The sequence below is a fragment of the Natrix helvetica genome, assembly GCF_964273705.1.
Source record: "Natrix helvetica genome assembly, chromosome: Z".
In the NCBI taxonomy this organism is placed as follows: domain Eukaryota; kingdom Metazoa; phylum Chordata; class Lepidosauria; order Squamata; family Natricidae; genus Natrix; species Natrix helvetica.
In genome coordinates this window covers 55,753,402-55,780,435 of record NC_138554.1, presented here as the reverse complement: position 1 = coordinate 55,780,435, position 27,034 = coordinate 55,753,402, and the positions used below count along the sequence as shown (strand labels likewise).

The 27,034-nt window shown below is 40.2% G+C and overlaps 1 protein-coding gene across 2 annotated transcripts in view; it reads right to left on the bottom strand.

Moving 5' to 3' along the window:
- The window catches only part of LOC309381579 (bifunctional methylenetetrahydrofolate dehydrogenase/cyclohydrolase 2, mitochondrial-like), a 46,595-nt gene that overhangs the window by 5,245 nt on the left and 14,316 nt on the right, over positions 1–27,034 (bottom strand). The window contains exons 2-6 of one of the 2 annotated variants that reach the window (XM_081932738.1): positions 22,694–22,878; positions 21,246–21,368; positions 9,981–10,133; positions 7,045–7,152; positions 6,426–6,518 (exon numbers count right to left, since the gene is read on the bottom strand). In XM_081932738.1, the coding sequence (XP_081788864.1) occupies positions 6,426–6,518; positions 7,045–7,152; positions 9,981–10,133; positions 21,246–21,368; positions 22,694–22,878 (662 nt within the window). The remainder of the gene's footprint in view (positions 1–6,425; positions 6,519–7,044; positions 7,153–9,980; positions 10,134–21,245; positions 21,369–22,693; positions 22,879–27,034) is intronic. The other variant, XM_081932739.1, reaches the window with a different exon arrangement.

The following is a 27,034-nucleotide window of genomic DNA, read 5'->3' as shown; positions in this document are numbered from 1 at the left end:
AATTAGGGGGGGAGCCGGACCTCGCAGGAATAACGGCGACCTGGTTGGGCCACGAGGGAGGTTTACCCCTCGTGGAAATGTGCCCACCAGGCTACCGAGTATTCCACCACGGGCCCAGGGTAGGGGTGGTGGGGTAGCGGTGATTATACGGGAGAGTCTGGAACCGAGAGAGTTCACTGTGCCACAGACATCCGGGTGTGAGTCTCTGGGCTTGAGATGGGGCCCAGGGAGACAGCTGGGCCTGCTGATTGTATACTTGGCTCCTCGCTATACATCAGCGGCCCTGCCTGAACTCCTCGAGCTGATCGCAGAGATGGCGGTTGAGACCCCCAAACTTTTGGTTATGGGGGATTTCAACCTGCCGTCAATGGGAGAAGCATCCGAGGTGGTTCGGGAGTTCATGGCTTCCATGACAGCCATGGACCTGACTCAATTAATTCAGGGCCCCACGCACGAGGGAGGCCACATGCTGGATCTTGTTTTTGTCTCGAGCCAGTGGACGAGTGATCTGGGAATAGGGGACTTAGTCATTACGGCCCTGTCATGGTCAGATCACTCACTTCTCCGGCTTGACTTCCCTGGCACTACCCCCCACCGCGGGGAGGCGGAACCAGATTGTCCTAGATGGTTCCGCCCCAGGCGCCTGATGGAACCGGATAGGTTCCAGACGGAGCTTGGGCCACCTCCTGTAGACCTGACCCGCTCCCAGATAGAGGACCTGGTAGCCGCATGGAATAATGCGGCCGCCGGGGTCTTAGACCGGGTTGCGCCTTTGCGGCCTCTCCTGTGGCAACGAACCACCCTGGCTCCTTGGTTTACCGAGGAGCTAAGGGCGATAAAACGCCACAAGAGACGCCTAGAGAGCAGATGGAGATCCTCCCGTTCCGAATTTGACCGAACACAGGTAAGAACCTACTTAAGGACATACCTTGTGGCATTAAGAGTGGCCAAACGCCGACATTGTGCCGCTCTTATTGCGTCCGCAGATAACCGCCCTGCCGCCCTGTTTCGGGTGACCCGCTCCCTCCTGTCACAGAGGCCGCGGGAAGCCCCCTTGCAGGGCAGGGGAATTTGGGGAATATCTGCAGGATAAAATCGCTCAAATCCGGAGGGAATGGGTCCCCCTCAGTGATCTAGGGGGGACGTCCGAGGTGAGTCTTGAGAGACCATTCTGGGAGGAGTTTGACTCTGTTGCCACCGATGATTTGGACAGGCTGCGTGGGCGACTGAGAGCCACCACATGTTTATTGGACCCGTGCCCCTCCTGGCTTGTACTGGCATCCTGGGAGGTTACACGAGGCTGGCTCTTGGGACTAGTGAACGCTTCACTGGGTGAGGGGTCCTTACCAGCCGCCTTGAAAGAGGCGGTTGTGAGGCCCTTACTCAAGAAGCCTTCTCTGGACCCAACTGAGCTAGCTAATTACCGTCCTGTCTCCAACCTTCCCTTCTTAGCGAAGGTTGTAGAGAGTGTGGTGGCCCAACAGTTCCCACGCCACCTGGAGGAAACTGATTATCTAGACCCGCGCCAGTCTGGCTTCCGACCCGGGCACAGCACAGAGACGGCCTTGGTCGCGTTGGTAGATGATCTCTGGAGGGCCAGAGATAGGGGTTGTTCCTCTATCCTGGTCCTATTAGACCTCTCAGCGGCTTTCGATACCATCGACCATGGTATCCTATTGCGCCGGCTGGAGGGGCTGGGGGTAAGGGGTACTGTTTTGCGGTGGTTCTGCTCCTACCTCTCCGACCGGACGCAATGTGTGTTGGCAGGGGAGCAGAGGTCGACCCTGAGACCGCTCACTTGTGGGGTGCTGCAGGGGTCGGTCCTCTCGCCCCACCTGTTCAACACATATATGAAGCCGCTGGGTGAGATCATCCGTGGTTTTGGGGTGGGATACCACCTGTACACTGACGATACGCAGCTGTACATCTCCACCCCGAACCACCCCAACGAGGCCGTCGAAATGATGTCCCGGTGTTTGGAAGCCGTACAGGTCTGGATGGGAGACAACAGACTTAAGCTCAACCCCTCCAAGACGGAGTGGCTGTGGTTACCGGCCCCCCAGTTCAACCAGTGGATTCCATCGCTGGCCATTGGGGGCGAGCAACTGGCCCCCGTGGAGCGGGCACGCAATCTGGGCGTCCTCCTAGATGCCCGGCTGTCTATGGATGACCATGTGGCAGCCGTGGCAAGGGGGGCGTTCCACCAGGTTCGCCTGGTGCGACAATTGCGCCCCCTATTGGACCGGGATGCCCTTCACACAGTCACTCATGCGCTGGTGATGTCCCGTCTGGACTACTGCAATGCTCTCTACATGGGACTCCCCTTGAGATGCACCCGGGGACTACAGCTGGTCCAGAATGCGGCCGCGCGGGCGATTATGGGGAGTATGAGATATTCCCATGTAACACCTCTCCTGCGTGAGCTGCACTGGCTCCCTGTGGTCTACCGGGTGCATTTCAAGGTGTTGATTACCATCTTTAAAGCGCTCTATGGCACAGGACCTAGTTATCTGCGGGATCGCATCCTACCCCATACATCCCTGCGACCAATTCACTCTCACAGAGAGGGACTCCTCCGGGTGCCGTCCACTAAGCAGTGCCACAGGGCGGCGCCCAGGAGTAGGGCCTTCTCTGTGATGGGCCCAGCCCTCTGGAATGACCTCCCCCCCCGACATTAGGACAACTACTGATCTCCGCTCCTTCCGCAAGAAACTCAAGACCCACCTGTTCCAACTAGCCGGCCTGGCTTAATTAGAACTCTATCCTCTAATTCCCCTGGCAATTTTAAATTGTAAATTTTAAATTTTAGGGTATTTTAATTGTCTTTTTAACTTTATTGTTATTGTCTTTTAACTTTATTGCTATTGTTATTTATGAATTGCTATTGTTATTTATGAATTGTAACAATGTTTTTATGTATATACCTCCTCCGTGCCATATACTTGTCTATTTAATTGTACGCCGCCCCAAGTCCCTTCGTGGAGAGGGAGCGACTTATAAATTGAATTAAAGAAATAAATAAATAAAATAAATATGCACATGTGTAATTACAAACATTTGAAAATAAACAAGGGTCCCCTAGGATTGATTAGATTAAGACAATTCCACATATCACATCTCCTCTGTAGCAGCTGACTATTCCTGAAGGCAACTTTAAACAATCCAGTCAGGACTGCAATGGTTTGACCACAAGATCAGGTTTGGTCTACAAATTCTGAATGGTTTTTCCCCTTCTTTGAGCACTTTCATCTATGTAGGAAAGGCAAATATCTATGGCTGACCTCGGAGTGGGTGGATATACTGGTGCCTGATTAAGGGATTTCCACACTAGTCCTCATTTTACTTTGCTTTCCCAGATGCACCAGTCCTCACTAGTCCATCCTTGCTAGTCCTAATTCTTTTAATTTGCTTTCCAGATGTTTCATAAATCCCTGCCTTCACAACTCTTTCCTACATTTCATTAATGTCAAAAATAATGACACCCCCCTTTCCCCCCCCCTCTTCTTCCACTGTTCCTTTGTCACTGTAATTCTGGAAAAATGAAAGCATGCAGAACAGATTGTTCCTTCATTTTTATGTTCTACCATTGATCCAAGGAAACTTTGCAGCAAGGAAAACCTATGGTCATGCGTCATATAATCGAAATGGCATGTATTGAAATTTCATGTCAATGTGCCTAATTGCAATAATTTTTTAAGAAAAAAATCCAAAAGAAAGGAAAGTTTTGCAGTACTGTGAGAGAGTGATGAGAAAACAAGAGGAACATGCTTCACCAAACCTGGATACAAACAAAAAAACCACAGAGAGTCATAAGTGCTAAATGAAGTTATGAGCTTCCATAAGAGATAGAAAAACACAAAATTGAGGAAAGTTCATTGGCTTAATGGACCATAACTTTGTTTTAAAAATGGCAGCTGTCAACCACCAGCGCATACAGAAGTTTGGCAGTTCAGTACAGAAGCAGCTGTTATTGGACTGCTTGGAAACAACAGGCAGGAGGGCCAGTTGAGATGGGGCTAGGAGTGGGTTGAGGATGACTATATCAGTTTCTGTACTCAAGAACTGGAGGATGATCCATACCAGTGACTGGAGCAAGAACAAGGTATAGATTTGCCCTGAAATTAAAATCTCCCCACTCAGCAATGAAGCTCCCCACTGAGTATGACTAGTTCTCATTTAAATTTTCTTCACAGGATCTTTCTTAAGATAAACTTGAGTGGTGAGAGATGAACTCTGTAAGTTATCTGGAGCACCAGAAAGGAAAATGAGACCTGAATTCTACAAATAAACATATAAATAAAAATAATAATATGGGAGAGAACTCTGGAAGTTCTGATCTAACATTACTGGAGAACCATAGGCTGGGAAGGACTCATACCCATCCTGATAAAAAGAGGACAAAAAGGCAAATACAGAACAGACCGATACAATACAGTTCTTGGTTAAGAATGCTTGAAGGAACCTTCCAAAGATGAAGACTGAATGACAGGTACCATAAGTGAGAAAAGAGAGGGATAATTACAGAAATGCTGAATGAGACTGTTTTCAGGCAAGAAGGAAGCAAACCTAACTTCTATTCTTGAACTGAAAAGAAGAAAGCAACAGCAGTTACAGAAGAGATTAAAAAAGGCAAATGGTTCTCATCAGACAAATGCCAAAAGTTGAGACTGGCAGAACTGAAAACAAAGCCAGCTCCCCTTATTTGATCCCTACTTCAATGGCAATTTAAGTAGGAGAATCAGAGTTCTATGAAGGAGAAATCAGAAACAGGGAGAAAGGAAGGATGGGGAATAATTGTAATATAATGCAAAATATAATTTGCATTATATTTGCATGCCAAAAAAATCTCAAATCTAGTCAAATGAAATGCAAGTCTGAAGATAACTTTTTCTATAGAGATATTGGTGTATCTAGCCTATTACAAACATACTAATTTTGAAATATGCTTCTTTTTTCTTAAAGGTAATAAAAACACAGTATCTTAATCAGAATAAAACTTAGTGACTTAGAAAAACAAAGAAAAATTCCACTCAGTCACACAACGGTAACTTGTTTTTATTATCTAGTCCATGCAAGACTATTACAGTACTTTATATGAATGTCAACAAATCAAGCTGTAAATTTAGTGGGGGGGGGGCAATATTAATTCTCATGCAATCAACATTAATTCATTAAGTAATATAATGGAGTGCATGGGTATGTTGCATGATTGTGTGCAAGGATTTGTGTTTGGGATGAGGAAAGGTGAATGAAATATCCATGTGTGTGGGTTTGTGTGTGGGTTTGTGCATGTGTGTGTGTGTGAATAAACACACAAACACACACACACACACACACACAGAGGATTTTGAGAGGCACAAAACCATGCCTATCTCTGATGTAGTTTATAAGGCTTTTTTTCAAGAGTTTTGTCAAATTGCCAATTTTTATAAAAACAAAATAAAAGCAACCCAAGAAAAACTAAAGAATAATAATAAATTGAGGTTGAAGTTTGGCTGTGAATGCTCCACAGCCATTTTAGATAATATAATGGTTTGGGGCCAGGTTATCTGAGGGACATTTCCTTGCTGGTCATATCTACCCGACCCATCAGAGCAGGGAGGCAGGGAATGTTGCGATCCCCATCCTGAGGGAGATATACCTGGTGGGACTCAGAAGAAGGTCCTTCTGCGTGGTGGCTCCCTCTCTCAGGAACATCATTCCCCAGAGATTAGAATGGCCCCCCACTCTAATACTCTTCCAGAAGACAAGACAGGACAGGAACCTTATAGAATATAGAATAACAGAGTTGGAAGGGACCTTGAAGGTCTTCTAGTTCAACCCCCTGCTTAGGCAGAAAACCCCACACCACTTCGGACAAATGGATATCCAACATCTTCTTATAATATTGGAGCATTCACAACTTCTGGAGGCAAGTTGTTCCACTGATTAATTGTTCTAACTGTCAGGAAATTTCTCCTTAATTCTAACTCGTTTCTCTCCTTGATTAGTTTTCCCCCAATGCACTAAAGACCTAGGTGTGCCAGGGGGCCTAGGGAACCCAAAGCAGGATGGAGCCCATTAAATGTCTTGTGTGATCTGCTGTCGCCAGGGCAGGGGATAGGAGGTGACTTTGTTATGTTGGACTATATTTGTTTATTCTTTTTTGTTAGTTTTTATTGTTTTAAATGTAGTTTTGTATTCTGTAAGCTACTTGAATTGCCATGGGTGAATAGGCGACAATGTAAATTCAATAAATAAATACATAAATGATTTGCATTATTTGTAATTGCATACTACTACACCTTTAAAATCTACATTGATTTTCATATTATCTTAGCAAACTTTGTTTTAGTGAAACACGTTAAATTTTGAATTACAGAAACAGCCCAATACTGATGTTTAATTCCATATAATAACTTTTAAAAACTGATAATGCTCCTCACCTGCAGCAACTATCACAATGTCCGCAAGCTGTGTATGGATCATCAGCTGATCTTTTGGTGTATATCTATGAGTTATTGTCACAGTAGCATCACCTGTCACATATATAAGTAAAAAAAAGGCAGTATAGAGAAAAGTCAGAGAAAAGAAAAAGCACACTTTGGTGGTCTTTGTGAAAAAGTGAATTATCCTTCAGTGCATAAAGATGGAGTTTTGTATTTCTAAACAGAAACATTAGTTTTCCCATGTTATTTTTAATGCATTATTATTGATAAAAATGTTTTTGGTCTTTTAAATAAGTGCAAAACAGAATATAATCTCACCCCACCCCTCCAATCTTAAGAATTCTGGAAAAGAGATAAAAATAAAAAGACTATAACTACAAGTTTATCATTTATTAGCAGTTGCAATAGGATATTTATTTATGTACAAAATAAATTTATCCCCAAAGGAAATCTTATTTTAGATTAAGTAAAACTGATTTTACTGCTTGCACAATACTGCTTTTACTGCTTACTGCTTGCACAATAAGGAATGAGGTCTTTTTTCTTTTTCTAGCTCTTTCCCTTCTCTCCCTGTTAAGGTTTCCAATAGAATAATGTAAAATGTTCTTCAATTTACCTCCAGGCCTTTCATGTTCCCCATCAGAATGTAAAAGCATTGAAATTGGCATTCCAACATTTTTCGATCTTCCAACTACAACAACATTTCTTCCAAATGTCTGTATTCCTTAAAAAATAATAGTAATAATTTAAAACACATGGACGTTTGTGAAATTAAATCTTTCATTTACCTGACTACACATTAATTTAATTTTTCACCATAGAATTACAATAACAGTAATAGATTTAGGTTTTTACAGCTTTTATTATTACAAAAAGTTTAATATGAGTTTTTGAAAACAATAATTTACAAATAATAACCACAATAGTCAATTGCAATTTTATTTTGTTCATTGTTAAATTAGTATTTTAAATTTACTTTATATAAAAAACAAAATATGATCACTAAAGAGAAGATGGACACCATAACAAAGGACTAAGAAGAATAAGCTCTGTTACTATGCCTAGGATAATTCAAGAAAGCTTATTCTGTACTTGCTGCTCACTCTTCATTTTCAAAAGAGCATCTATATAACTGAACTGCCATTACATTATTATTTCTGGAATTTAAAATCACAAAGATAGAAAGCATGTGTGCAAGAGAAAACTGAACACTTCACTAGAAGAATTTAGAAGAAACACTTCACTGCCATGAATTTCTACCTGGAGCAAATTAACTACCCATAAATACAACAACATCTTCCTTTGCTACCCTTCTTCTTGATGAGCTATAATCCCATTAAAAAAAACCAGTTGTGCGTGCATGCTTGCTCCATTGTTTTCTGTAATGATTTCTTCTAAAAGTTAGTAGAAAGACTGTAAGTCTTCAATAACGGTATCTAACCCTATTCATTGTTTCATGCAGGAAACACAAGTCATATTGGAAATACTGTAGATAATCAACACTCTGCTTATACTTCAAAATGTTAAAGAGTATTAGATAGAAGTATAACTACCACACATACTCACAGATAAGCTGAGAATTTTAGGTGCCATCTCCAAAATTGGGTTTATCTAATTGTGGACAGACTTATCTTGAGTATATGTGGTAGTACTTTTCACATTACTTATTTCTTCTCTTTTTTAAGTGCAGTGCTCTCAAGCTTTCTTTATAACAGGGGACCTCGGGTGGCCAGGGTGGATGCGGAGAAGCTTAATGTCACTCGTATCAGGAGCAACTCTGTTTTAGGCTGCAATGGCTTCCTGCAACCCTCTGCCAATGAAAGCAGAGCTCAGTGGGGCTGCATCCAGTCCTTTGCTGTTTCCAGGATGGTCCCGTGGACCAGATCTAAGCACCCGCCAGGCCGGATCTGGCTCCTGGGCCTTAAGTTTGACACTCCTGCTTTATAAGGTAGCCCAGATGAAATGTGAACAATATTTTAGACATGAAAACAATTCCCTTCTGAACAAGCAGATTGTTGGGGACATATAAAGCAACTAATGGGGCCAAACTATTGAGAGACTGTGTCTCCCCAGGTAAATCTACCCATTCTATTAGTTTGGCAGAAAAGTCATGTTAAGAGTCCTGCCAATAAGGAACATCATAGGATCCAAGAATTGAGCCTTGTTTGCTGTGGCTCCTGCTCTTTGGGACAACTCCTGTCCTTCTCAGGTTAGATGAACAATCACCCTGCTGGCTTTCTGGCAGGCTCTTAACATCATCATGCAGTATCAAACCTGTTGGTTAATTGCATTGTTAATAATTAATTGTATTCTTCTGCAAACTAGTTTTTTTTAAATAAACTGTTTAATGGGGCTTTAATGGTTTTATTTTACTTTTAATTGTTGTTCTTAATTATGTAAACTGTGTAAAGTTACTTAGGTGAAATGGGTGGCTATATAAATTGAATAAATAACCAGTTCCAATGACAAAATTCATTGAGCATTTAAATAAGGAGAATGAACAGTACTTTGCTAGTACTATTCAGCATACAATAAGAAAAAAATAATGAAGGAGAACAGAAGACAGTTTGATGATACAAAAAATTTCATGACAGCTTAAAAAAAAAAGCACTACAGTATACAAGTTAGAAAGAAGTCACATCACCTAAGTACAAATAAGTACTCAGTTAAGGAATAATAGTCTCAGAAATCTGAATGAGTTTGCAAACTAAGAAGAGCAAGACTTCTTTAGATCAATTAAAAATAAAAGGAACAAAGCAGATCCAATATATGGGCTGTCCAATGAAACAGCAACAAGAAAGAAAGAACAGGAAGAGCTATTCAACTTATATTGACTTTTCTAACAAGAGAGTTCCATCAGGTAATTAAAAGAGAAGAATAAAAGGGCAGTAATAAAATTTTAGATTGATAGAAACATGATCAGGGAATATCTAACAATTCTGAATGAGTTTAAATTTCCAAAAATGGAGTCACTAATACTATTGTATTAGTGTCAACCCGTGAAGCTTTCCTGACCCGCTTCCGAGTTGCCATAGGCAGGGGGATGGGAAATCACGCCTCGCAGCTGCACCTAGGAGTTCGCACCTCAGTCTAAATAAAATACATCCTGCCAGCCGAAGTCAAGGTCATCTCCATGGAGATCCATAACAGCCAGAGGGAGTGACTTCTACGACCCATGAAATTGCTTCGTTGGGGAATGTGACTGGTGACAGTCAGAAGGGCCTTGGAGGGAGGGGTAAACAGGGTCAGAGGCAAGGCACAAATTGGGTGAAGTCAGAGCTGGCTTCACTTGGTTCATGCTGACATGGCACTCCTAATAAACAACTGGATTTTTTCTGAAAGATGGCTTGACGCTCCTGCTTTTATTAGGGCATTGGTTGGAATCCTGATAGCAGTGCTGATCGAATTTTAAAAGAAACCTATTTTAGTACTGAAACTATTTGAAAGAATGGGGGTCTGATAGTTTATAGTTTAAGCTTATACTTCTTTTTCTCAGATAAATTTCCAGAATGCATTTAACCCCCATTTCCTTAAAACACTTGATTTAGTTACCAGTTCTCTTTATTATTTCCCAAACTGCAGCAGCAGTGGCAGGTATAATGGAAGGCTGGTCGAGGCATAATCGCCCAATATTGAAAATATGGAATCCATCCACATCCTTTTCAGGAGCAACACTATTGCACACAGTCCTTTCATCAATGTGATCTGGAAAAAAAGAATTTTTCTATATTTAGTTCTTACTTGAAAATACAGTTAGCCTAATAGTTGTTATTTATCTTGTTTAATGTATTGTTCCAGTTTTTAAGGGTAAATGTAAATATATAAGGAGGTAATTTCATATGAAGTGTTAACCGTCTATAATGGGATTCCTGATTTTGATTCCAGTGACTGGTCACATCTTAATTTAATCCAGTCAGGAATGGTGGAAAATATGCATTTAATTTCACTCAATTAAAAAATACCACCTGCAAGGAGCCATTTCCCCTGTAATGGTCAAACTTTTCCACAGGACATGTTAGAAATTATTCCTTTCTCCATTAGAAAGAGGATGTCTTTGATTTTGCGATATGTAGGGAAAAAGTACTTCTGTTCACGAGAATTTATGAATCAAAAGATATGGCAAATGTTCTGTTTCTTCTCTCAAGAAATAAACAATTTTAAACTGCTTTAATAAAGCATAAGCAATCTGGTGTTATTCTTTGAAAAATGTAATTGGAAAAAAAAACAGCATTTGCGTGGCACTGTTAATTAAAAGCCCTTAAGTTGTCATCTTTCTATTGGGGATTCTGGGTTAGGAAAAGTGCTGTTCTCTTTGTTTTTTTCTCATCTCTCCAGGAAAGGGGACTCAAGAGGGGTACAATATATCTATAGTGATATAACTATGCTGACTATTGAAACAAATCCTTCTTCATTCTAGTCAAATGGGATCTTAAAACATAAAATAAAAGAGTTGGAAGGGACCTTGGAGGTCTTCTAGTCCGGGGCTGGGTTCACTTCACATGTGCTTTGCTCGCACATGTGCAGTTGGCTGTAAATGGTTTTGTGCATGCATGAAAACCATTAAAAGCTAATAAAAAAGATGCCAGCAATGGCAACGGAGACGGGGGAACTGGTCAGTGGCGTGGCCAGCCTGTTTAACTGCCGGTTTTGTGACCCAGGCCAGATTACCACTACCGGTTCAGCTGAACCAGGCCAAACCGGGAATAACCCGCCTCTGTTCTAGTCCAAAACCCTGCTCGAGCAGAAGACCCTATATCATTGGACCAATACCAAGTGGTTGTCCAATGTCTTCTTAAAAGCCTCCAACAATGGAGCACAACTTGTTGATTGCTCTAACCATTAGAAAATTTCTTCTTAGTTCTAGGTTGGTTCTCTCCTTGATTAGCTTCCATCCATTGTTTCTTGTCTTGCCTTTTGATGCTTTGGAAAATACTTCATCTTTATGGTAGCCCTTCAAATATTGGAACAGTGCTATCATATCTTTCCTGATTCTTTTTTTCATTAGACTAGAGCCATACCCAATTCTTGCAACGGTTCTTCATAAGTTTTAGCCTCCAGCCCCCTAACCATCCTTGTTGCTCTTCTCTGCACTTTTCCATTGTCTCAATTTTTTAAAATATTGTGATGACTAAAATTGAATGCAGTATTCCAAGTCTAGTCTTACTAATGCTTTGTAAAGCGGTAGTACTTTTTCACGTGTTCCTCATTCTATCCCTCTGTTAATGCAGCCTAGGGTTGCATTGGTGTTTTGGCTACTGTCGCACACCATTAACTCATATTTAAATGATTGTCCACTAGGATTCCAAGATCCCTGTTACAGTTACTGGTATTGATCACATCAAGATCCCTCTCATACTTACTGGTATTATCATGATTTGATATTTCTTTTGACATGTATCATGTGCTTTGAATCCTATTTTTAGGATGCATTAGCTTAAAAACCCAACACACAACTCAAATTACTCATTTCTAATAAGTTAATTCATAGTAAGAAATTCTGTGCTTCTAGGGTCAATAAAGGTGATCTAAAAAAATCATTTTTAGAAATGTGTTAAATCATCACAAATCTGATTTCAGACCAATTTCCCATCTTTGTTTTGAGAACATGCTACAAAGAGCAGGATCCGTTCTTATAATTGATGGAACAGCTTGTTCTAAAAATTGTGTTTACTCCATCAATATAAGTTTGGTAATCATCAATATTTGAAGGTAGCATCTATACCAGCTGTAACTTGGGGAAGGAAAGAGGGACAAAATGAATTTAATTTTTAACTGAGTATAATGTTTAAAATAATGTTTAAAAGATAAAATTATAAGATCTCTTCTTAAAAAGCCTGCTTTAAATCCCTTGGAGATGGCCACAAATCAGGCTTTGATCTTCTGAAGAGATGAATATAAGTTTTCCTACAGATATTTCTAGACAGATTACTGTATCTTGAAACATTTCAAATTGGATTTATTGAGGGCAATGCAGCTAAGACTGTCTTGGTTGACTTGCTGGACGATGACTGAGGATTAGCATAGGGAATTGGTAGTGGTTCTTCAGCAAGCTTCGATACCACTGACAATCATATCTTCCTTCTGGATCACCTGGGAAGTTTGGTAATCTATGCTCCTGCTTTATAGTAATTCCATTTCTATTCCTTAGAAAGGTGTTCAGGTGTTATTTGGAAACAGTTGCAATTCAGATGTTGTAGAGGGAACTGTACCAGGAATGCAAGGCAACTCCTGCAGCATGAATGGATTAAAAGTCTCAAACAAGCTCAGAAGACCCACAGGGAAAGAAGAGAAGACTTTATGGAAAATGAAAGTTTTACTTGGGTGAGTTCAGTTGAGACATGTAATGATCAGAGCTCTCTTTGTTCTCTTTTTGCTTTCCTCTTCTCCATCCACCAAAAATTCCTCAGTAAAAGCAGACAAATGCTAAATTGAAATTACCTTGAGTTGCTTTTGTTGCTTTTTGCAATTTAAAATGAGACTTTTTTTCACTTATAATCCAGCCTTCCATTTGTTATGCTGAAGAGACAAGCATTACAACACCACAGCAGTTGCATTTATCTTCCAACCTCTTCTTTTATACCAATTGCAAATCTGTGCCTATAATTCTTCTCTTCCTACGAACTGAATGGTTCTCCAATTTTGACTATGTTTTATTTATTTTTATTTTTTAGACACTAACTGTAAAGTAAGATTTCAAATTATTGAGAAATGTAAACTGCGTTTACATTAACAAAGCAAGGCTTTGTTCACATTAATTACAAAGCAAAGCTGCAAGTTTTTTGAGGATTGTAAACTGTGAACTGAGGAGACAGAGAAGAAACCTAATTTGCTCTTCTCCATTGTATATAAGTATTATTTCAACATTAACTACAAGAGGGAGCAAAAGGCTAATCTGAGAGAAAGATCAATTTTTAACAGAAGACTATGTGATTTAGGGCAAAAAAAAATTCTATTTTTTATCAGAAGGCTGTTTTGCTCCGTTATATTGAAGTGTTATTTCAACATTAATCACAAGAGGGAGCAAAAGGCTAATCTTTATCAGAAAGCTTTTTTTAAAAAAAATCAGAAACAGTGTTGCGGAATTAACTCTTTGACACAGATAAGATTGTTTTATAAAGATTCAATTTGCCTGCGTCTTGTGCAGTTATAAACAATACCACAAAAGAAAAACCATAGTATTATTGGATGCATTTGTATGGATAATAACAAAGCCATGGAAAAAGAGGCTAGCATTGTAGCTACCTACAATATATTTGTATTCTTGCCCATCTATATCAAACGTAAATTAATTGAATTACTTGAAGAAAAACTGAAGAATCTATAGACAAGGCTAGCCACTCTGAAACCAGACATTCTGAGACTCATTGGTGAACATAATGAACTCCTAGTAAAGGCAGATGTCTGTATCCAAACCAAACACAACAAAAAAGAAATAACTATGAAGAAACAGGAAAGGAAATGTCAGCATGTCACTCAAAAGTAAACAATCTGAAAAGGCTGTTCCTGCCATTTTTTACCCTTTGTCTGGAAGGAAACATGCAGACACATGGAGAAGTATGTTTGTCAAGTGGTCCAGTGACAGGAAATAAAACAGCTTAGACTCCTCCCTACCCCAAAAAATTAAGGCATGGATGGGTTAATGATCTATGATTCACTATTCAGAACAGAACAGAAGGAACAGAACCATTTGTAAACCTCTCGGCTTACTAAAATAATCTAGCCCACCGATTATTATCTCTTTCTTCTGGGACAAATTGTGCAATTAAGAGCCTCAGAACAATTTCAAGCGACTATGGGCAGAAAAGCAAGGCAATTTGGAAGCACATGTGATGTTTTCATCTCCAATGGAAGGTCAACACCCAACAAGGGAATGGAGGATTCTAGAAGTAAACCACTGGCTCAAGAGATGGTGCCAAAGAAAGAACTTTGGATTTTTGGACCATAATTTGAATTACCTATAGGAAGGACATCTGGCAAAAGATGGGCTGCATCTCATAAGAACCAGGAAAAATGTGTATGGCAAATAATTGGCTTGGATTATCCAAAGGGCTTTAAAGAAAACTGGAAGGGGAGGAAGACCAATCTTTAAGCATAATCCCCAAGACAACCAACCAGACAGTGAGAAAGGGAGTGGTGAAAAGGACTGGGAACTTAGGTATAAAATAGGACAGTAGAAAACAAACAGAAGATCAGACATAAAAGGCTCAGATGCTTATACACTAATGCTCAGAGTTTGGTTAAGAAATAGGGAGAACTTGAAGTTTGAATACATGGGAGTAGGTATGATGTTATTGTAGGGATGTGATGGCTCAGTGGCTAAAACGCTGAGCTTGTTAATCAGAAAAGTTGTCAGTTTGGTTCGAATCCCTAGCGCCGCGTAACAGAGTGAGCTCCTGTTACTTGTCCCAGCTTCTGCCAATTTAGCAATTCAAAAGCATGAAAAAATGCAAGTAGAAAAATAGGAACCACCTCTGGTGGGAAGGTAACAGCGTTCCGTGCGCCTTCAGTGTTTACTCATGCCAGTCACATGACCATGGAGATGTCTTCAGACAGCGCTGGCTCTTCAGCTTTGAAATGGGCTTTGAGATGAGCACCGCCCTAGAGTCAGGAACAACTAGCACATCTGTGCGAGGGGAAACTTAACTTTTACTTTTATGATGTTATTGCTATTACTGAAACTTAATAGGAGGGAATCCATGATTGGAACATACTGCTAGAAAGATATAATTTGTTCAAAAGAAGGAGAACTAACTCAACAGATGAGGAAGAGTACCTTTGCATGTAAACAATTACTAGACCTCTACAGAAATATGGAATACTAGAGATGAAAACCTTCTTGAAAGTATTTGGGTAAATATTAGAGGTAAAAGAAATAATATTGCCATAGGCACATACTACAGGCATGTACTATTAACCAGATGGAGAAAATAGAACAATCCTTTGCTAATCAGTTAGCTGAAGTGTGCAGGAAACAGTCCATTGTAGCAATGGGGGACTTTAACTATCTGACATCAACTGGGAAACAAACGCTGCAAGTAGTGGGAGATCGAATTGGTTCCTAATGTGCCTGGCTGACAACTTTGTCACCCAAAAAGGGGAGACAGGAACCAAACAATCAGCTTCTCTGGACTTAATCCTAGCTGTGATGAAATGATCATGGGAGTAGAAATTTGAGGAATGTTAGGGCAGAGTGACCATGTCATACTAGAATTCACCACAACAAGGGTAGAGTCAGATTCATGTTTTAGGTGTTAAGAATTCTGACTTTAATAAAATAAAAGAAAAATTAGGAAGGAATCCATGAACAGTTACGGGAGCTTGGTATGTCTAGTCTAACAAAAACAAGAATTAGAGGTGACATGATATAAGCTATTTACCAGTATTTGAGAGGCTATCACATAGAAGAAGGGGTCAACGTATTCTCCAAAGACTCCTCCAACTTGGAAGTAAAAAGAAATTTCCTGACACTAAGTACAGTTAATCAATGGTGCAGCTTGCCTTTTACAATTTGAGTGCTCCATCACTGGAGGTCCTCAAGAAAAGATTGGCCAGCCATCTGTCCAGGATACAGTCTCCTACTTCTCAAGTCCCTTCCAGCCCTGATTCTATGAAATGGACAATTGCATGACATAAATCAGTTCTCCAATTCTGTGCATTTCAATATCTACACGATACTGCTAAATATTAGCAATTTTAAGCTGAATGCTACCAATATACTGATGACACTCAAATTATTTTCTATATCCCTACCAGATAATGATTGATAATGGAGTGGCTCTCCAAGTGCTCATGTTTAATTGGGAATGGAAACTTATTTTATGTACTATAACCACAGCAAGACTCCTGCATGCAAGAAGGTAGGAATACTTGCAGTATCTAGAATGGATGGTTAGACTGATGGCAAAACTGGCAGAATGGCAAAATTGACAGCTTTGATTAAAGAAAAGAAAAGCAGTTTTATTTCAACCATACTTAGAAGCCAATTTTGGACTTTTTGCAAAAAAATGAGAAAAATGAAAATTTGATTTTGGGATTCGATGATTAGAATCATATGGGATTATAGAAGTAATATAGACAATTGTTAATTTTAGATTGTGTTGGATTTTTATGTACATTTGTACCAAAGAGAGTTGGAAGCCATTCTTTGTGTCTTTACTTTTTCCTTTCTTCTTTTCTTCACACTTTTTTCTTGATTTCTGTCTGGTTCTTTCTTTTCTATTTTTCTTGCTTGTTTAGTTTTTATTCATTCTTCTGAAATTTAATAAAATCATATTTTAAGAAACGAATAAAGGATTCAATATGCTGAAACAGAATCAAGGCAAAATTAAAGTGCTTTTTGTGAGATTTCATAATTTCAGGAGACAGTCGATCAACCCATTGCGAATGTGTTGTAGAAACCCAAGGCAGTAGAGATACATTCTTTTTCAACGCTGCAGCAAAGGCCAGGGCAGCTGTTTAGTGCAGTGGTTCCCAACCTTTTTCAGTCCACCGCCCCCTTGGTGCTACAACTGATCCTCAGTGCCCCCCACCCAGTAGTGGAATTCAAATTTTTTTCTACCGCTTCTGTGGGTGTGGCTTGGTGGGCATGGCTGGGGGGGGGGTCATGTGACTGGGCTGTTTGCATGACAGAAGGAAGATAGTAACAGTAAAATTCAAAACTGTAATAATTAATTGCACATTTATTCAAAATCAATTTAAAAACTTTTTTAGTTAATGTTAATTCAACAAAATTGTTGAACATGATCCAATGATATCAGGTTTTCAAAGTCTGATAGTCATTTATCAAGAACCTTAGTTACTAGTAACTTAGTAAACTCAGTAAAAATTAGTAACTACTTCACTGTTCAGTAAATTCTTAATGTGATGGATGGGCTTGATGAAGTGATACCAGTTTCCCAATGTCTGGTTTTAAGTCACTTAGCAGAAGTCTTCAATCACCACGTTCAGTAATCTGGAGTTGATTTCTTTGCTTGGAGAGAAGTTAGATGACCACACTGAAGCCACGTTCCACCAAATATGATGTTGGAAATGCAACAACGAACTTCTTAACCACTGTCCATAGTGCAGGATCAGAAATTTCTTTCTGTAACCAAAACTCTTGGTACGATTTCTTAAACTTTGGCTTCAGCTCAATGTTATTTTACAGCTCTATGAGTTGTTCCTCCACTACCCCATCTTCCTCAGTATCTGAAAATGGATTTATCACCCAATCTGGAATTTCCATCAAAAGAAGATTTTGATATCGCTCAGACATATCTTTATGTAGCATGTCCAAATGGTCACAAAAAACTTGAAGATCATCATCTTGTATCCCACCTTTCTCTTCTAGCTCAGAGAAGCTCAGAAATTGGTATAGCTCGCAACGGCCTATATTGCGCTTGAATAGAGTTAACTTTGAAATAAACATAGAGATGACAGATTTGGCCTTAATAAGAATTGACCTAATTTCCTTGCAACAGCAAATTCACTTCATTAAACTTTGCAAATAGTTCTGATAAATAAGCAATGTCATGCCTGATCTCTTTGAGTTTACCACTAAGCAAGGCATTCTTATCTTCAAAAAACTCCACCACAGTGTCAAAAAGATTGTAAAAGCATCTCACACAGTTGCCTTTTGATAGCCAATGAACTTCTGTATGAAGCAGCAAACGATCAAAATCTTCATCATTGAAAAGGTATTGAAAAAGTGACTTATGACCATTTTTGACAGTTATGACCACTGTAGCATCCTCATGGTCGTAAGATCAAAATTTGGATGCTTGGCAATTGACTCATACTGTATTTATCATGACTGCAGTGTCCCGAGGTCATATGATCATCTTTTGCAACCTTCTGACAAGGCAAAGTCAATGGAGAAGCCAGATTCACTTAACGACGTTAGTAACAAGTGCAGTGATTCATTTAACAAGTGGCAAGAAAGATAATAAAATAGGGCAAAATTCACTTAACAAAAGAAATTTTGGGCTCAATTATAGTCATAATCTGAGGACTACCTGTAGTCTGCAGCAGGAGGAAAAAGGCTTTTCAGAGAGCAAAGAGATAGCAGAGTTTGGAATGTAGGCAGGAAGAGAGCAAGTTTGTATCTTCCCTAGCAATTTGTGAAATACAGGTGGTCCTTATCTTACAACTATTAGTTTAGTGACAGTATGAAGTTACAATGGTACTGAAAGAATTGAGTTATGACTGTTTTTCACACTTATAACCGTTGCACCATTCTCATGTGATGAAAATTCAGACAACCTACTCATATTTATGATGGTTGCAGTGTCCCGGGGTCATGTTGATCACTTTTGTGACCTTCTAAAGTTTTCAAAAAAAAAGATCATCACCTCATTTTCACAATTGCAGTAGAGGAAATCTGCTATTTGGTATGAGGGTGATTCCATTCCAGGGCTCCCCCCCCTCCTCTTCTGGGGGCAGGGAGCAAAACAGTTTAAAGCCGCTTGTCCAAGGGGGGGGGAAATCCGCCTCCCTCCAATCACACTTCCCAGCCACAAGTTGAAAGTTTTTCTAAAAGGCTGACAGTTTTTTTTTCCCCTTCACTCATCAAAGGGAACGGGGGGGGGGGAATCTCCATCTCACCGCATTGCAACTGCGTCCTTCGAATCTTGAATTTCATCCGGCTGCCTCAACGCAAAGACGCCGTGGCGCCTCCCCTCTTGCCTCCCGGTGCCTAGGGCGATGCGGGGAGCCTCCCCAGTCGCCACCGACACAGGGGATCCCCCGCTACGCCGCCCCCTCAGCAGGAGCCCCTCCAGGGCGTCCTGTGCCCCCCCGATCAAAGGGGAGCCCACCAGGAGTGCGCGGGGCAAGCAAAGCTTGCCCGTTGCGTACCGCAGCCGGAACCGGAACCTCACTTTTGTGACCTTCTGACAAGCAAAATCAATAGGAAAGGAGGAAAAATGGCACTTCATAGCTAGTACAACTAATGATTAAAGATCTTTCACTCATTACTGGGAACAAGATCAGGGCAATGACAATTCATTTTGGGTGGAAACTCAAGGATGAAGTCAGGACATGATGTTAAACTGCAATGTAAGCTACTTTTATTAGGTGTGTCAATGCTTGAGAACCACTTGTCTCAATTCCACAAACTATTCGGAACAAAACGTGCCTCCCTCTTCAGCAGATCAGCCAGCCACTAATGCTAAAAAAATTATTACTAATTTAAAACACATTTTCTGGAGTATTTCCAGCAGTGGGCAAGATTAAGATTGTTTATTAATCCAGATGATTTTAAAAAGAATCCTATTAACACTACTAATACTATAGAAAAAAACCCTGCATCTATGAAGTAGTTGCAAAATCACGCCCTGCCCCAGCATGAAAGGATTACAATCCACAACCTCTTTTGTACGCTGTTCAATCCTTATTTATAAAAGAAAGTAGTTCAAGCGGAGTAGATGCTCTTCCTCTTAGAATCAGATTCCAAAATTTCAGCTTCCCCTGCAATTTTTTACGGAGGCAGCAACTCAGTTTCTACACAGCATGACAGACCGGCCGAGGGTCTCTGTGCGCTCATGTTGGGTGGGACAGGACCTTCAGCTCTTGTGAAGCTGTTCACCCACACGCCCATTCGTTAAATAACAGCGGGCCGCGGAGAAGGAAGGTGGCAAAGCCGTCGAGCAGCAGGGAAGACAACTCCATCACTACGTTTAGGGGTTCACGGCCGCCGCCCCCCCACAGCTGGAGGCGCAGTTTTAACTGCCAGTCTCACATGATGAACAAGAACCCAGCCCTTCCACCCATTGAAGGTGCACGCGAGACCCAAACCTTCCCAAAGGCGCGGCATCGCCGGTTCCTGGTGAAGCGAGACTGAGCCGCCACCTCCACACAAGCCGCGTGGCGAAGGACTCTCGCTTTCGGTCCCATCACATTCCCTTCCGCACCTGCGCGCTAAGCTAGGCGAGTCAGGAGTACAGTACAGCAGAACACCTCCAGCACTCCTCTGCCACCTAACTTGCCTCTTAGTGCCCCCCCTGCCACCGCCCCTTGCCTCTTAGCGCCCCCGTCACCCCCCTTGCCTTTTAGCGCCCCCTGCCATCCCCGTTGCCTCTTAGCACCCCCCTGCCACCCCCTTGCCTCTTAGCAGCCCCCTAAGTAATCCCCCCCCCAGTGGGCAGTACCGCTCACTTTGGGAACCACTGGTTTAGTGGATGGTTCAGTGAATGTTTCAATAGCATCCTTTCCTGGAAGATGATCTTAGAACAGAGCTACCAGCACTGATAACCTCTAGGCTTAACTCTTGCATGTACTCTGTGTGGTGCGATTTTTGGATCTATCCCAGAAAGTCTGGACTTGAGAAGAGTTCAGAATATTTCTGTATTAAGAGTACTACCATACATTGGCTGCCAGTTTCTTTCAAAAAGTGCTGGTTATTGCCAGGAAAGCCCTATGTGGCCTTAAATAAAAGTTATTTAGGAAGACTTCCTTCTTTATGTTTCTCTCAGCTTCAGTCATGGCAATTTAAAGCTGAACTTTCTCCGGAGCTACTGTTAATTTTGGGGACATTTTTGGAAAGGACAGAACTGATCTCTTGACATCTGCAATGATGTCCTACTGGTAAAATATATGGCAATTTGGCAATCAGATTTTAACTTTGCTTGTAAAGGACTAAGCATTGTAATACACGTAACAAATATTTAGAAAAAATCATTAGATAAATAAATGCTAGTAAAGACAACAATGACCTAAATAAATTGATTATTCATAAATCTCTTCCCTAGTACAAGAACAGAGGTACTAGTTTAACTGCATTTTTCTCACATATTCTCAGTCATTTTATTTTCTGACTCCATATGAAACAGAATTCATTACCTGGCAAAGGTAACTGGACTAATATGCCACTGACTCTTGAATTCTTGTTTAATTTGCCAGTGAGATCTAAAAGTTCTTCTTGAGAAATTTCCTTGGGCCTCAGTATTATTTCACTATAAATGCCTAAAACAATCCACAAAAGAAATATCCTTAGCATTTTGTCTCTTGCAAAATTTGCTACACAAATCAAATTATGTACTTCCACATTTAATGGCATTATTATTTATCTTTGCTCAAGCTTCTAAAACATGTAAAACAAATGCACACATGCTTAACTATCTAGGACATATGTGGACAAATTGGAACTGTTGAATCTCTTTTCTGAAACCCAATTTACTGAAAATTAAAGAAATGGTTTTCCTAGGAGCCTGAAGGAAGAGAAGGCGGGTGAGGGGGGCAAGCAACAAAATGTACAACTTACAAATTTGCCTGTGACATTGAAACAAGTTGAACTGTGATGTCATGACATGTTTAAAATGTTGGCATCACTGTGATCCTGATTGGGTGCCTTTTTGAGAAATATATGAATTTAGACATCAGTGAATGGGTCAGGCTACGGGAGAGACAGTCTCATCCCACTGGGATTGGCCTGTCCCACCCATGCTGGCAGAGGAAGCATGCTGCAGATTCGGTCAGCCTGATTATTTTGGGTGGATCCAGGAGAAGGGGCTTCTCTGCCATTGCGCCTGACTTGTGGAACATCTTGCCCCGCCGGTGTGACCTTCCAGAAGATCCTAGAGACCTGGCTCTGATTGTTAGCTTGGGGCTCTAAGTGGGGAGCATCACAGTGAATGTGGTTGATCAATTAACGACAGATCCCACCTCCCACATATCCTGTTCCTGCCCTCCTCATTTTTTAATTGGGCCATAGTGCTTGGCTTTTGTATTAACTTACTTAAGCTTTTAGTTTATATAGTTTTTATTTTTTATTATTGTAAACAGCCCAGAATTACCTTGAGATAAGATGGGCAGCCTATACATTTTGTAAATTATTTAATTAATAATAAAATAGGTATCACACTGAAATGGTACATAGGAATGACTTTGGGAGACTGCAGAGAGATGTTGTCTAGGAAACAGATAATGGACAGAAAAAAGGCTCAGAAAGGACCTCCCACCTCATTCTCAGGTTGCAAAGGAGATGGCACAAGTTTTAGACTTGCAAGATTCTATTAATGTAGCCTTACAATAAAGTAGAATAAGGGCCACATTTACTGTCAGTTGTTATTGGTAAGGCTGATATTAATCTTGCCCTACCTCACCCAAATCTTATGAAAATATTGTCCCTGAATAGGTGTGATGGGTCTCCTGCTTTGCATTCACTGCCACATCCGCTAAAGCCTCACTATTCAAAAAAATAAAATTGTATGCAAGTAAAATATTATATATATTATAAACAATCTGGGTTGGCAATGCACAACCTCTATTTTTTAAAAAAAATGTCATACCTACAGCTGCTGCTGCTTTTACTTTATTTCTTACATAAGTATGACTAGCTGGGTTTTCTCCTACTAAAACAACAGTGAGATGAGGTCTCTTGTGTCCCAGGATAAGCCACGATTCGATATCTCTTTGTATTTCCTCACAGACTTGTGCAGCCAGTCTTCTCCCTGAGATAATAGTTGCTTCATTCCTATAAGAGATGAATTGAAAACTTTAAAGAGAATCCATCATAATTTTTACAGCCAAGTAAATTTCAATATAGTACTAGTCATACTTTGAAACATATAAAGCATGTTTTACTGCAGCACATTTACTTGTTGGACAATTCATATAAACATATAATATTTGAGGGGAAACTGACTTAATATTAAAATATACATAGATGATTTTGGAATGGCAAATTCATCTAGCCTGATCCTACATTTTCTGAAGATTGTCCCTTAAGTTTTTCAGATTCAGCTAGAGCTTCATTCTGGCCTATTTCAGAAGTGCCTAGCAAACTACAGAGTAATGCAACATCCCTGAGTGAAACGAGTCATTTTCATAGATAAAATTATTAGCATAGCAATAAAATGCTTTGAAAATGATTTTCATAAATATTTTTATAACCTACATTTCTTGCGATTATTGCATTTTAATAATATCCACAAAATAAAAGTAGGAGGGAAAGGAAATGGGATGTGGGAGTTGGAAAAAGCAGTCTGTTACCATTGCAGCAGAGTTGGCTATGTTGAAGGACAGTATTCAGCAGAATGTGGTATTAATAAAGTTAGTCAATTTAGTAAAGTGTTAAAGGCAGAAAAGGGAAGCAGAGAATGTATTTGTGCTTAAAGAAGAGGATAGAGCATTGGTTTGAACCTCACTTGCTGATTAAACCTTGTGATGCACTTAAAAACAACAATAGGAAGAAGGCTGAAGAATATGTTCTAAGACTAAGAGGCTGAGTCCCATTGAAGCATTCTGCAAAAAGAGCAAAAGATTAAGAGACAAACCTCTGGCTAAAATCTAGATTTCAAAGAAGAGTCCAGAAGCCCCGGGCAAAGGATCTATCAAATTTTGAGGATGTCAGAGGATTGAGAATACTATCAAAACTAGCCCTACAGACACAGACTTAATTTATTATGGGTTTTGGAAGCAAGGAGTACATCTCTCTGACTGGAAGTCCTTGGTACACTTTGAGCTTGGTTGTTTGTTTGCAGATGTTTTATTACCCAATTAGCTAACATAATCAGTGCTAGTCAATGTATGGTTTACTTTCTTTTATATATAGTGCCCTCCACTCTGGACAGGACATCAATCCAGCTAACAAGCAGAAAATAATACCCTAATCAAGAAAGAACCAAGGAGAAAACCGCAACCTCACCAACACTAGCAGGACAAACATCTTATACAAATAGTGAGCAAACTCTACATTCATTAGCACTGATGCTGCTACATAGTTAAGATAGTGAAACATCTGCAAACAATCACCAAGTTCAGAGAGCACCAAGAACTCCACAATTCAACCCTAAATTATGAATATTCTGTTCTATTGGATCCTCTCATTGATGAATTAATTTAAAAATTTCATTATATTAAAAAAGCCTAATCAGGATTTAGATCAAAATTCCAATTTGTATAATATTTACTGCCAACTATATATGAGAATGTTACTTAAATCTGCCACACATGCCAGTCCTAATCATTTACAATTATCATTGAAACTTAAATATCCTATGGGTACAGATTCTGTTTCATAATATTCTGTGGTTTCCTAGTTCTTTTTATTTTAATCTTGCTATTGTTATGATTTTAAACATCTTTCTGTTGATGTAGGTCAGGGGTGATAAACTCAATTTCATTAAGGGCCACATCAGGGCTGTGGTTGACCTCGGGGGGGGCAGGTGGGTGTGGCTGGCTGGGCGTGGCCAGCTTGATGCCACTCACTGGGTATGGCCAACTGGGTGGGCATGGCCAACTGGGTGGGCGTGGCCAGCTTAACACCACTCCCCAAACTACTGGCATGTTTCCTCTTCGCATTGGTTAGACTGGGCCAAAGCCACGTTGCCCTGATGTTTCCTCTTCGCATTGGGTAGACCGGTCAAAGCCACACTGGCCTGATGTTTCCTCTTTGCATTGGGTAGACTGGGCTGAAGCCACGCTGGCCCGATGTTTCCTCTTTGCATTGGGTAGACTGGGCCGAAGCCACGCTGGCCCAATGTTTCCTCTTTGCATTGGTTAGACTGGGCCAAAGCAACGCTGGCCCGATGTTTCCTCTTCGCATTGGTTAGACTGGGCCAAAGCCACGTTGCCCTGATGTTTCCTCTTCGCATTGGGTAGACCGGTCAAAGCCACACTGGCCTGATGTTTCCTCTTTGCATTGGGTAGACTGAGCTGAAGCCACGCTGGCCCGATGTTTCCTCTTTGCATTGGGTAGACCAGGCTGAAGCGATGTGGGCCCCTTATAATTTCCAGGATGCAGATCCACCCCGTGGGACTTGTGTTTGACACCCCTGATGTAAGTTATCTTAGCTATTATTAATTAACATAATTAATTGCATTTATTTTACAGCATTTATTTTAAAAAAGACTGAGAGATTCCTCACCCTCTATTTTATCCCCAGAATATAATTTACTAGATAACTGCAAGAGGTAACTCTTTACATTTGCAGCTGTGAATGCAATGACCAGCAGCTAGGGTCTATATCATCATATGGAAAACAATATAACTGCTTGCCAGGAGCTAATTCTTTTAAATGACGTTGTGTAAGGGGTGATGAATGGCAATCTTATTCAGAATGCTGCCAGAATGCACATATGAAATGTATAATATGTGCATTGTGGCAGCATTCTGAATAAGATTGCTATTGAGGTTATACATTCAGCTAATTTACTTGTATGAAAACACAATATCTTTCAGTTTTGCAAGCATTATTAGTTTTAGTTTTATTAATTTTTTATATATTGAAGAACATTTTGAATTCCTTCTTACATACAGATGGAAGAATATTTCTGGATGTAATCCTCTACAGATATGAAAGAAGCAATCAAGCAATATAGAAAAAAAACTTCTATGAAAATCACAACATGAATGTTGACATGTTCACATTTATTAATAGGTAATACTGTAATCAAAATCAATTAACATATCAAGAGAGTTTCTGGCTATTTCTATAATACAACTTTTAAAATGTGAAATGCAAATGCTATTGGTAATTATTTCAAGGGAGATATTTTTATCTAAACAAATTAAATACTTAAGAACTTAAGAAGCTGTGGTACCATGTTTATTGAAACTAAAAATTTATGAGTAACACATCTATGGAAAAATACCTTTTAATATCTAAATTTATTACTTAACAGCATCCCTTTGATTCATAAAGTAAATGAGTTTAAGGGGCATGGGGGAAGCAGAGAAGCCTGAATTCCGAAGATGGAATCTCTTCTCTCTGATGTTCCTAGAAGAGAAAAGAGAAACCAATAAGCATAGGCACACTGCCTTTGGTTTTCCCCAGCAATGTTAATCGAAAGATTGGTGGTGACCGTCCCATAACTCATCTTCATAACTGGTTGATAGAAATTCTGCCTTGGAAAGCTGCAGAAGCTCTGAATCTACTGAATACACCCAAACTAAGCTATCATACCAAAGCACGAGGAGTTCTCATGTTCATTTAGCTGCTCCAACCAACAAAAAGACTCAAGAACAAGCTATCAAATGATGGTGCATCGGTAAATTGTATGGGCTTTTTAAACCAGAATGAAAAAATCTTATAGGAATTTCAAAACAGGCCTGCATGAGGCAAAACAGGTAATATTAATTAGCTGTAGTGTAGTACCAAAAATCAGTAGAAGTTTGGTAGCAACTTTTCTGACTAATATATTTTATTGAAAGACGTAAGGTTTTCTATTTATTCTAGATAGAATCCAGAGGGGCATTGCTGGCACATTTATTTTTATTTATTTTATTTATTTTTTATTTTATCCAATTTATAGGCCGCTCCCTCTCCACCAAGGGACTCTGGGCGGCGTACAATTCATTACACAACAAATAAATAACGAGGAGGAGATATACAAAAACATTGTACAATGCATAATAAATAAATAATCAATTAGTTAAGAACAACATAATGCAATTAAAACAATTAAAATACCCAAAGTCAAACTTAATTTAAAATTTAAAAATTATCCAGGGGGATTAGAAAATATAGTTATAATTCAGGCCAGGCCGGCTAGTTGGAACAGGTGGGTCTTGAGCTTCGTGCGGAAGGAGCGGAGATCGGTAGCTGTCCTAATATCGGGTGGGAGGTCATTCCAGAGGGCTGGGCCCATCACAGAGAAGGCCCTACCCCTCGGCGCCGCCCTCTGGC